The following is a 12,347-nucleotide window of genomic DNA, read 5'->3' on the forward strand; positions in this document are numbered from 1 at the left end:
GCCTGCCATAGGCACAGGTGATACATCAGGACAGAATACTTCTGGAGCATGACCATACAGCCTGGAAAACTTACAACAACCAGCCATGAAAGTCTTCGACAATGCATACATATTTGTTGAATGTGGATTATACACCATATATACAGTCAGATGAACAGGGTTAGGGGGACAGGAGCCCTGTGAATGTCAGAAAATGCAAATAAAGAAATTGCTACTTTTTTAACCCAAGAAAACATCTCTCAATGTCATGGTTTTTTTTTTTTTTTTTTTGGGATAACTCTGTGGTTGACTGCTGCTGGAAATTGACTATAGAATTGCACTGAAGGACTTAGAGTTTACCAAAACAATTTCATGAATAATCGAATCTGAAAAAGTCAAAACCAAAAATGTAGAAGAATGATTGTATTTTTTTTTACTTGCTAGTAGGGATATGAGCATGAAAGTATCATCTATCGAATGATACTAGAACCAATCCCCATGTGTTGCAGGCCCTGTTGAAAGGAGTCGAAGTTGAAAAGCAGCCGTGCCTTTTGGTTGCACCTTCTGTTATTATGCAGAATGATTATTTATTATTCCTGCCCAACAAAGCTGAAAATGAGGTTATTGTATAAGCATTTGTTTATCACATTTTAGTTCATTAATCAGAACAGTGCTCAGAATAAAATCTATGTCAGCTAATCATATTTCTTAACAACTAACCATTCATCATATTTTTAACTTTCCCGAGTTTTTCACTGTAATAATAATAAGCAGAAGGCGGCCTAGTTTATTGGAGACTCGATTGCTTTTTAAAGTACCTTACTACATTTATTCACCAGTTTTAAATTTGTTGTTGTGTGAAATCTTTTTGGTTTATTGAATCTGTCACTTCCTTATTGAAACACATTTCAAGATTGCGTTGTTCAATGTTTGAGGGATGTATGTGTCAAGGGATTAAACTAAAGAAATATCTGCCATGTTTGGTGGCTACAGAGGAAGTGGGAGAAGAGATCTCAGTAACACTGGCAGACCTTGGGAAGTTAATTTTAAAACAGTTACATTTGTAGTTCCATGGTCTAAAAGTAGTTCACTATCATTCTTGTTAGAAAATAGCTTTTGCAATATTGGAGCATCGCAGTATCACATCCGCCTAGAACTGTAGTACCGGAGCATCACATAACCGATACTGTGGCTCTCTGCTGATGTAATACTGTGATTCTCTGGTAGTGTGGTTTTCTGCTGATTTGATACTGCGATGCTCTAGTACTGTGATGGAAGCTTAATGATTTTCATTTTGCTGCATAAGACCGACATGGTGAGCCACATGTGAACCATATGATATTTCCACCAATTACTATAACGAACCCATATAATCATATACAGTAGGCCCACATATTATGTGAAAAATCAGTTCCTGGATCCTTTGTATAACATGATTTTTTTCATAACATTGTTTTTATTATCTGAAACGAATAAGCTGGCCTTGAGCTGCCTTCTCGAGCACATCATGGGATCATTCTGGAGGACCTAAAAATGCCCAGAGAAGTGTTATTTTGAGGCCTTCAGTGCAATTCCATGTGGAACTTTCAGCAGAAGCCAGAGGCCAAGAGGGAACACTTCTCTAGACATTGCTAAGTCCTTCTGTGTTACTCTGTGGTATTCAAATGTCTTTGCAAATAACTGAAACTATGTTCAATGAGCTCACTTAATAAGTAGGACTGCTGCATACTCTGATGACCTCATCAGTTGGTGCTGCGGTTCGTAGATGAGCATGGGGGAATTAGGCGCCCCGCATCACCTAGATCCAAGTGAGGGTGATCACATGGGGGGGGGGGGAACATAAGCATGTGTGGTGCGTGCGGCTTCCTCCTATAGGTTGCATGACAACATGGGAGCTCTCTGGTGTTGCCCTGCCAGTGGCATGCACCGACTCCACCCTCCTTCATCCTCAGAGCCGCCACAGCCTCATGTGATGGGAACCGACCAGCTCTGTGGGTGACATGGGGTACAATTGGCACATGCCACTGATTTTAGCCCTTTATGATGTGGTGAGAGTAATCAAGTGACAGTTATACTGCATTAAAAGGGAAATTATATTTTGTTAAGTTAATCATAATGTAATCAGATTTACACCTATGTGCACAGATGCATTACAGGGCATATTTTCGAGAATCCTGATTTTGCTTATCCCAGTTTAAATCCTCTAATTTGTGTTTCTGCTCAGGTTTGTACCACACATAATTTATACACTGCATTTTTGAGCTGTCCTCAATCCACTATAAGTAATCAGTGTTGATGTTTCCTTGTTCTGAAATCTACTGAAAATGATTTTGTCAACAACTCCTCTTCCTCCTCCTCCTCCTCCTCCTCCTCCTCCTCCTCCTCCTCCTCCTTCATGTCCTATGAGATCTCACTTCGGGCCACAAAAACAGCTATCATGGTACCAAACACTACAAAGAGGACATCACAGTGGCTGTTGTATGAAAGTATCCATTACTACATGAACTCAGTGCTAAGAACTTATCAACTCCAGTATTGTTTTCTGTAATGACCAGCCAGATGTCCATGTAGTAATCCTCTGTCATGGTTGTTCTCATATCAGAGACATGATGCTTCTGATCTCAGAGATACCCATCATGACATCAATAGCCCTATCAGATATGTTATCATTGTAATTACACTGTAATGTAATACCATCATAGTTATACTATTGTAGCAGTTACAGTTACTTAAAGTTGTATAATGTTACCTCTGTGCACCCATAACTTCACAGCAGCAATAAGACATGAACCTTATGGCTGACATGGGAGATATCCTATTCTTTTCTTTGTCCAGCTGGTGTAATGTGAGGAAAGGATTGTATTGCAAGATGTAAACACACTTGCTAGGGGTCACAAAGGCTAAATATCCATGCTTCTATGTCAAGAAGATTAAATGGTTTTGTTGCAGAAAGTAAGAATACCATTTTGATAAGAAACAGTCTTTGTTAAAGTGAGTGCAAGGCCCCCAGAATTGATTCTCACCAGCCTTCAGTAAATCATCAACCTGCTGCTCTAGGGAAATATCTGTGAGAACAATATATCTTGTATTCCTAAACGTGCAATGGCAACTTCTTGATCCATAAAATGAAACTTAAGAAAATATAAATTCTTGCCGACTTTACACCCTCTGAAGCCGTGAGTACTCATGGTTCACAAATGTAGTCTGCTAGCTAGTTGAGTCAGAAAAAAAGTTGTGATAGAAATTTGAAAATTATTAGTATATAGCTTTTTAAAATCAGGTCTTCAGTTTCCCTCCCCCCCCCCCACTTTTTTTTTTTGCATTTTGTCAAATGGAGAAAATCCAATGAAGCTTAAATTAACTGATATTCCCTTGAAATCAATAGGATTTGAGCTTCTTCTTCTATCCTGCTTTTTCTCATAAAATAGACATAAAGCAAACAATACCAAACATAATACAATATGCAACTCAGGGGGCCAGCAATCTTTGGGTGCTGTCCACCCTGCTCAGGCATTCAAAAAAGCCAGAAGTGGTATTGTGGATGGGAGAATAGAGAAGATCTATCATTTTAGGATTCTCCAGGACAGATTAAGCTTTTGCTTTTCACCACTTTACTCAGAGAAGGGGATGGCTCATGTTTTTGGTAAAAGTTCAGGTACAATACTTATGTTGACCTGTGGATAAGTCAACCCTCGTTCCTGAGACCTGAGCAACATGTTTCTTTATAATTTTTAAAATTATTTTGGAACATTCTTTTCAGCCCTGGCACAGTGGAGATAGAGAGGAAAGTAGGCAAGGTAATGGGAGACAGAAACGAAGGAATGAGGCATTGAGAGACGCTTATCATGATAAGAAAGATCACTTTCCCTGATGCTACATCATTTGAGATGGACTTCTTCCTTTGCTTAGTTGATGGGCCAATTCTGGAAAATACACAGACTAAGGACTTTATCAAACCAGCCTGTTGTCTCATTGTGATTGTGTTCTTTAAATAAATGGAAACATCAATCATTCGAACCATCACTTTCACACCTCACCGCAGTTGCACAATGTTGGCACATTGTTGGTGTGAATCCCCATGATCGGTCCTCCTCAGAGGTTTCCTACCTGTGTTTGCCCTACCCAGTGGATGCATGCTGTGGGTTTTTATATCCCCCTTTTTAACAGAACTGCATAATTAGGCAGTTTCAACATTATCATGAAACCTTCCACCACTTCATAATATAAGGACTTCAGCAGAAGAATGGAAGTGTACAAGGTAGAGAGATAGTACAACAGCACTACTGGATTTCTTAATGGGATTTCCCCCTATCAATGAAAAGAGATGATCCAATCTCAATACATGACCATGCAGTTAGCTCTATCCAATGGCACTCTAATCCTGCTATAATTGCATTTATCAATTCATATTATAATGTCCAGAAAAGGGTGTGCGCAAATCTGAAACTGTTCTCAGTCAATTAGAATTCTGGAAAGTGAATTTTAGCATCGGGCTACAAAAATTGCATGTGTTTTCAATTTCATATCATTGAAGGTCACAAACAGCTTTGAAATGTTTGGCTAGAACTTGGATCATGCTATGAAGCATGCACTCTTATGTGCTGTGATAGTTCCCACTGCAATCTTTGTAGTGATTTTTTTCACCATATGTAAATAACAATTGCAGCTGTACTCCAAGATTCAGAAACAAATGATCAAAGTTATTGTGTATGGATCACAAATAATTGGATGAGAAAGGCCAGATAGCAGGAGAGCAAGATCCATCTTTTAAAGTGTCTTCTGTTGCCAGCAGAGTTGAGCAGCCCTTTTTCAAATAGGGTGAAACATCCATAGTTGACTGCCATCGAAGGAATGCTTGTGACTAATCAGAGTCCTATAATAGCTAAAGTGCAGCTGGGGAGCACTTGAACCTGCAATTAAGGCTGAGGTAGACATGACAGTGCTAGTGATGTTAGGTATGGCGACCTAAATAACATTTCCCAGTGGTAGACTATGCGGGAAATGGCAGAAAAAGTTGGCAATGTTTCAAAGGCTTATTGCTTTTTGTGTCATTTTACACAAGGCCCATTGACAAAATAAATAAATACATTTAAAAGATTTAAAGGCTTTGCACCTATCTGCTTCTGTCCACTTAAAGCAAACAGTAGAACTTGTTTTTCTTTTTGAAAAATCCCAATATTTGTACCGAAGCATGTATCCCTTTACATTAGGCAGTGTCAGGCCTCATCACCCCCATATTGTTTAATGTCCATTAGCATCATACTGTGTGTGCAAAGCACTATAGTACAGATTGAAAGAGTTATTATTTGACAGTTTTAACATAAATAAAATGACTTCAATTACCAGCCTAGCAGGAAGTCAATATGAAGTCCTTGCTTGAAATTAAAAAAATTACAATTCAGCAATCTCTTGGTATTACAAAAAAACAACAACAATGAAAAGCACCCTCATACAGTGTGATCCAGTTGCAAGAAGCAATCAAGAGAAACTCGGGGAAGCATTAATTTACAGGCACGAGCCCAGCTGAAACAATCAAGCGTCTAAATCCAGAAATGAGGAGAAAGCCTAGAAGTATAATACACACCATTGATTGTAATTAAGATCATTAGAGTGATTGTATTTGGAAAAGAACAACAAATATATGAAAAATAAAGCTCAAACGTGTGTGTAGGGGGAAATCTGGTTACAAACAAAAGAAGAAGTCAGGAATCCTTTGGTGATCTATGGCAGCTTTTCAGAATAAAATAGTACATATTCAAAACATATAAAAGACTAGTAAAGCATGAGACAGGCAAACCGGCATTGCAGCTGGTGTGTGTAACACATGACACTATGTGTATCCTAGAATCATAGAGTTGGAAGAGACTCATGGGCCATCTAGTCCAACCCCCAGCTAAGAATCAGGAAAATCAGATTTAAACCACCCCTGACAGATGATCATCCAACCTCTGCTTAAAAGCCTCCAAAGAAGGAGCCTCCACAACACTCCAGGGCAGAGAGTTCCACTGCTGAACAGCTCTCACAGTCAGGAAGTTCTTCTTAATGTTCAGGTGGAATCTCCTTTCCTGTAGCTTGAAGCCATTGTTCCGCGTCCTAGTCTCCAGGGCAGCAGAAAACAAACTTGCTCCCTCCTCTCTTTGAATTCCCCTCTCATATTTATACATGGCTATCATGTCTCTTCTCAACATTCTCTTCATCAGCCTAAACATGCCCAGCTCTTCAAGCCGCTTCTCAAAGGGCTTGTTCTCCAGACACTTGACCCTTTTAGTTGCCCTCCCTTGGACACATTCCAGTCTGTCAACATCTCCCTTCAATTACGGTGCCCAGAACTGGACACAATATTCCAGGTGTGGTCTGACCAAGGCATAATAATAATAATAATAATAATAATAATAATAATAATAATAATAATAATATCCTTTACCCCACCACCATCTCCCCAAAGGGGACTCAAGGCCGCAAACATGAAGGCAAGCCCAAAAATACAATACAGCAAAATATAATACAAAGAAACAAAGGTGGAGGGGGTGGGGATAGCATGACTTCCCTGGACAAGGAAGAGAAAGTAGAAAGGAAAGAAAGAGGGGAGGAAAGGCAGGAAAGAGGTAAAGAAGGAAGGAAGGAGAAAAGGAAATAAAAAGTGAAGGAAGGAAGGAAACAGGGAGGGAATGAGACAAAGAAATAAGGAGAGAAAGGGGGGGGGGAAGAAAAGAGGGAAGGAAAGATGGAACTAAAGAGTGAAGGAAGGAATGAAAGAAAGCGGTAGAGATGGAAGAAAGGAGAGAAAGAGGAAGGGGAAGAAAAAGGAGGCAAGGAATCGGTAGTACCTCTCTTTCACAATAGTCCAGATAGCTACCTCTACTTCAAAAATTCTTACTATAGGCCACAGCAATGCATGGCAGGGAACTGCTAGTTCACTATAAATATACAATATGGGCAAAGTATAGGAAATGTGAAGGAAGGTACTAGATTTACACATATCCTCACTATTGTCTTTTCCTGTGAGCGGCAGCTTTTTGAAACTGGGAAAAAGCTTCTTCTAAATTTCTAAATCATGGGAAAGCGAAAACAAACAAACAAAGCCTTTCTTTTTAAAAGATTGCCCTGTTTGTGGTAGGCAGCCAAAATATTGGGCTGAGCTTATGGGTTTATCCTTTCTCTCCTTCTTAACATGTCTTGTTTATGTAACAAATAGGGCCAGGCCTTGCTTTGGAGCATGTTGCCTTTTTTTTTTCTTGTGTCAGGAGCAGCTTGAGAAACTGCAAGTTGCTTCTGGTGTGAGAGAATTGGCCGTCTGCAAGGACATTTTCCAGAGGATGCCCGGATGTTTGATGTTCTTTGCCATCCTTGTGGGAGGCTTCTCTCATGTCCCAGCAAGAGGAGCTGGAGCTGACATAGGGAGCACAACCCACTTTCCCCGGATTCGAATCGCTGACCTGTTGGTCAGCAGTCCTGCCGGCACAAGAGTTTAACCAACTGCACCTGAGCAAGTCAAGAAGTTGCATGTCAAAAAGGGAACTATTCCAAGCTTTGAACAAAGCTGAAATGTAGTGAGGAATAAGTAGGGCTGCGGTACTATTTCCTTCTAGGCCTTTATAAGGAAAGCACAGAAAGCACTGATGAAACTTCATTGCTTTCCTGTGCTTAATTGCAGAAATACTTAGCAAATACAGAAGATATTTTCTTCCTGTTTTTTTTTTTTTGTTTCTTCTGGCCAAGAATCAGATTTCCAATATATTATTGGTTAGTATGGAACAGCAAGTGCTATATCCCCTATCATCATTATTAACAGTGGGGTTGTTTCTTGGAATCTTCAGGAAAAGTTTCAGTTTTGATTCAAAATGAATCCTTATGAATGGAAGTCTAGAAGAGGGTTTGATTAGAGAAACAATGTCTATTTTCTGCTTCTCTTGAAATACTGCAATTTTTCCCTATTTCGCCTCCTGGGTCATGATGCACTGGGTCATTTGAAATTATTTCAAAACAATTTTGTGTGTACACTTACCAAGCTACCAATGGCACTCCGGGTGCTACAAAATCAATGCCAATGGAGGGAAAATCCTTCTAAGTGTTTCAAATTCTTTTTTTCTGCCAAAATGATAGTGCAGCAAATTTAGAGTTCAGTGACACAAACTAAGAGTCTGAAAAGCAGTGAACAAACTGGTAAGTTAGAACCAGAGGACACACTGATCGGAAGGCCTATCAGACAAAGTCAGTGGTAAGATGAATGTTTACACCACAGTTTTGTCTTGCTGTAAGGAAAGTTTTGCTTGAATGTCAAACGGTAAAGTGGCCTTTAAAAAAGATTGTTCATGGAGTCTCAATGATTTCGTTTGAAAATACAGGGCTAACAGCTGCAATAGCCATACAATCATAATTATAATCCTTGGAGTCAAGGGGTTGTATATAGACCTGTAAGTAAAAGACTATTTCCATTTGTGGATATGAGACCAATTCACTGAATGTTCCTGTGCAAACTGGATATTCCCATAGGTGGAAGGAGAAAAATGTGATTTGATTTGTTCTTTGTAAGGGACGTCTTCAATCACTCCTTCTCCCCAGCATTTTGGGCCATTTCCTCCAACACTTCAGAAGTGAAAAGTGGGATATTTGTCATCAAGATGGTAAACATTACCAATGAGGAAGAACACACAAGCTAGGAGACACTGCAGTAGTTTCCTTCTGCCTGAGTCTTCTTGGAAGGAATCAGTTTTGCCCCTCCTCTTCCCTTCTCCCTCCTGAGTTGAATGCAAACTACTTTTGCAAATTGAACTCAGATTGCAGCAACTGAAGGACAAAAGAGGGCAGAAATTAAACCAGGATATTTTCAAAGGAGTTGAAAAAGTGGGAGGACAGAAGATTAATTGCGAGCGTTCCTGCCAAATCGGGGCATTTGGAGGGTGTGGTGTACAAGCTAAATGAACAAGACTTTCCTTTAAAACTTTAGTGAGTAGATATCATATTATTATTATTATTATTATTATTATTATTATTATTATTATTATATCAGGATAATCATAAAGCTATTTCCTGCTTTATGATTTTGCCTTCCCACTCAGGTAATCAGCAGTGTTCCTAGGGCCGGCCCTATTAGTGATGCAGGTGAAGAATCTGTCCACATGGATTTTTTTCTTGCAATTTGTGTTGTACAATCTACATTTTCATGGATGAATGTGGAAGCATCAAAATATGTGCACATTTGAAAAGTGCACATAGAAAAATGTACATCTCAAGAGGATATAGTAGTTAAACATGCTTCATTCATGTGTTTAACCAAGGCATACAGTTCAAAGCACCAATACATTTGGGAAAAAATAGTGAAACAGCAGTGTATTTTGTTCAGTTGGGGGGAAAAAATCCCCAAAGCGCCAACAATAATGGAACTATTCACAGATTATATGGTCCCTGTATGTATTTGCAGGAATTTATTTACACATTTTGAGAGGTTTAGACACTTATCATTTCGATTAGAATGGAAATCTGTGATCTGCAAATGGAAATGGAAATCTACAATTCCAGAATGAAAATTTGCAATTCCAGAATGGAAATCTGAAATTCCAAGGTTGGATAATAGATCTCTCCCTCCCTCCCTCTCTCTCTCTCTCTTTTCCTTAAGGGAAGAACTTTTGCAAGCTGGAATACCCAAATCTCCCTATCCTGATTATTTCACTCGCATAGATATGGAGCTAAGGAGAATTGTTGAGGTTCAGGTAAGACATTAAAATAATACTTGTACAAATCTAATGTTATATATTCGAAATCTACAGTTTGGTGCTATCAACAAATAGATTTTACTAACCCTTTAATTATTTTTCTGAATTATGGGGCATATACTTCCATATTGTAAAATTATACATTGGCTGAGGCATGACTCCATCCGATGAAGACCTGATATCTTCTATGTATATTTCTAAGGACTGGAACCAAATAATTGGGTTGTCCTGTATAAAGCTTGATGAAATTACTTTTTTGAATTTTTATTCTGGGAATACCTCAGGCAGCATGGTTGGTTGGCACTATGGTTGGGGAAGATTTGGGGAGTTGCGTTTCTCAAACATAACTTCTTCAAGCTCCCGTTCTGTATCCTGCCATGACAATTCAAAATGGATTTTGTGCTGCATCATTGCTGAAAAATGCTAAAGTGCTCTAGAGCAGAGGACAGGGAGTTCAGGTTCAACAGTGAATTTTTCGTTTCCCAGGACCCCCCCCCCCTCCTTCTTTTACAAATGCTTGAGATGGGGCTAATACAAGAGGACCCCCATGGACCTTCATTGATAACAGCTCTGAAGAAAGCCCTTGCATCTTCCTTTTGTTGCAAAGGGAGAAAAGAGTGTATGAGTATGACCATGACTGATTGAAAACATGGCAGTGAATGCCTGTGGGTGCAAAACAAATGTTTTTTTATTTAAAATTCCCATTTCTACCTGTCCATCTGTATGAGTCTTCTAGATAGTTTAGAAAAGATCTACTGAAAGTGATGATCCTTGTACTCATACCAATTCACAGTCTATTAGCTGCTGATCTGCGAAGAGGTTCTGGATGAAGTGGGCAAGAACTGGAGTTCTAGCCAATGAATACAAGTATGGGACCAGTGCCTGGCACAATAGGATGGAAAATGACTGGCCTCTAGTATTGCCAGGTGATACAAGAGACAGTGCTCTTGTCCCTTAAAACGTTATACAAAATAGGAAATTTCAGCAGGTTTTAATGGTCATGAAAGGAACACTTTCATACCCTCCAGTATTTCTCATACAAAAACTGTGACATATGTGACTGAGATGACAAAAATATTAGTGAAAAGAAACAGACAATGAAAGTCTGCAGCAAATAATGAGAAGTTATGTGAATTGTAGACTAAAAACGGAAGTTGCCTGAAAATCACAAAGTAAAGATAAAGGCAAAGGTTTCCCCTGACATTAAGTCTAGTCATGTCCAACTCTGGGGGGTGGTGCTCATCTCCATTTCTAAGCCGAAGAGCCAGAATTGTCCATGGGCACCTCCAAGGTTATGTGGCCAGCATGACTGCATTTAGAGCTGTTACCTTCCCACCAAGACAGTACCTATTGATCTACTCACATTTGCATTTTTTCGAACTGCTAGGTTTGCAGAAGCTAGGCCTACCAGGAGGAGCTCACCCCGCTCCCCAGATTCGAACCACCAACCTTTTGGTCAGCAAATTCAGCAGATTAGTGGTTTAATCCACTAGGCCATCAGAGGACCAGGGGAAAATCACAAAACCCTCCCATTATTTGCTATTTTTGTTTGTTTGTGGGGCTTTTTTTGGGAGGGGGTGGCAGGTGGGGGTGAGCAGGGTTATTTAAATATGTGTGTAACCTTGTTGATTCAGGAGTTTTCAGGCCCATTGAGTTTGGTGGGGGATAAGAAGTACAGAGGTGCCCCAAAAGACTTGGGGAAAAAAAACATGATGTGAGGATTTGAGGAGGGGAAGAAATATGGGGTGATAAAAAAAAAAGAAAAAAAAAAGAACCAGGCCTGAAATCAGCATTCCAGAGCATGTAATTCCCACCCTTTATTCAGCCTTCTTCTCCCTCCACTGTATTGAATACTTTCACTGTCTTTTTCCCTTGGAGATTTTAAGCTGGCAGTCCCAGAAACAATCAAATGGAAGGTAGTACACTCCTTTAAAACTAGCATGTTTTAAAGCATTTTTCTTTCAGACTTTAATGTTTTGAGACTGAAGATTTTGTTGTGGAAAAAGAAAATCTTCAAATCCCCAGTCATCTTTGAAGCTAGCTCACTGGTTTGTGTAGGGCAAGTTGTTTACCTTCGGCATAGCACTGAGATACAGACAAGCATTGGAAAGTGCTATCAACATCCTTATTAATAGTAATAGCCATACATACAACTTGGTTGTGTTCCACAAACACTAGGGATTTGAGACTTTCGCTTGCCATGTTCTGAATACCCAGAGTATTCTGTATTTTGAAAAGTTCTTAAAATCTGTTGTTATTGAGCCAGTTCTGGGAGTGAAAGGAATATACTGTTTCCAATACATTAAGCAAGCTTTTAGAATAAATTCACCATTGAGTTCTGACTCTGGAGGCAGCAAAATACTAAGTGCACTGAGATACATTTTATCATTCAAGGAAGTTCTGTCAGCTGATAATAATGGCAACTGGGAAAAATGCCCAGGAGCTACTGGTTAACTTTAATGCTTTGTTAGAAGGAGAACATTTTATTATTTAAGATTAACCAGTCCACAATGAAATCAGGGGCATCCCATAAAATCAATCACCTCTCCCAAACAGCTTTTTGAATTTGAAGCTCCTGTCCTTGTACTTCAAAGTCTTATCACTTCTTTTTATGTGGCCATTATTTCCAGATCTGTTCTCCTTTATCCTCCTTTC

The 12,347-nt window shown here is 39.4% G+C and overlaps 1 protein-coding gene across 1 annotated transcript in view; it reads left to right on the forward strand.

Moving 5' to 3' along the window:
* TMEM232 (transmembrane protein 232) overlaps positions 1-12,347 on the forward strand; it is a 152,655-nt gene that overhangs the window by 137,851 nt on the left and 2,457 nt on the right. The window contains exon 12 of the mRNA XM_067464496.1: positions 9,596-9,689. Coding sequence (XP_067320597.1) covers positions 9,596-9,689 — 94 coding nt within the window. The remainder of the gene's footprint in view (positions 1-9,595; positions 9,690-12,347) is intronic.

This window comes from Anolis sagrei, chromosome 2 (assembly GCF_037176765.1).
Source record: "Anolis sagrei isolate rAnoSag1 chromosome 2, rAnoSag1.mat, whole genome shotgun sequence".
NCBI classification, from domain to species: domain Eukaryota; kingdom Metazoa; phylum Chordata; class Lepidosauria; order Squamata; family Dactyloidae; genus Anolis; species Anolis sagrei.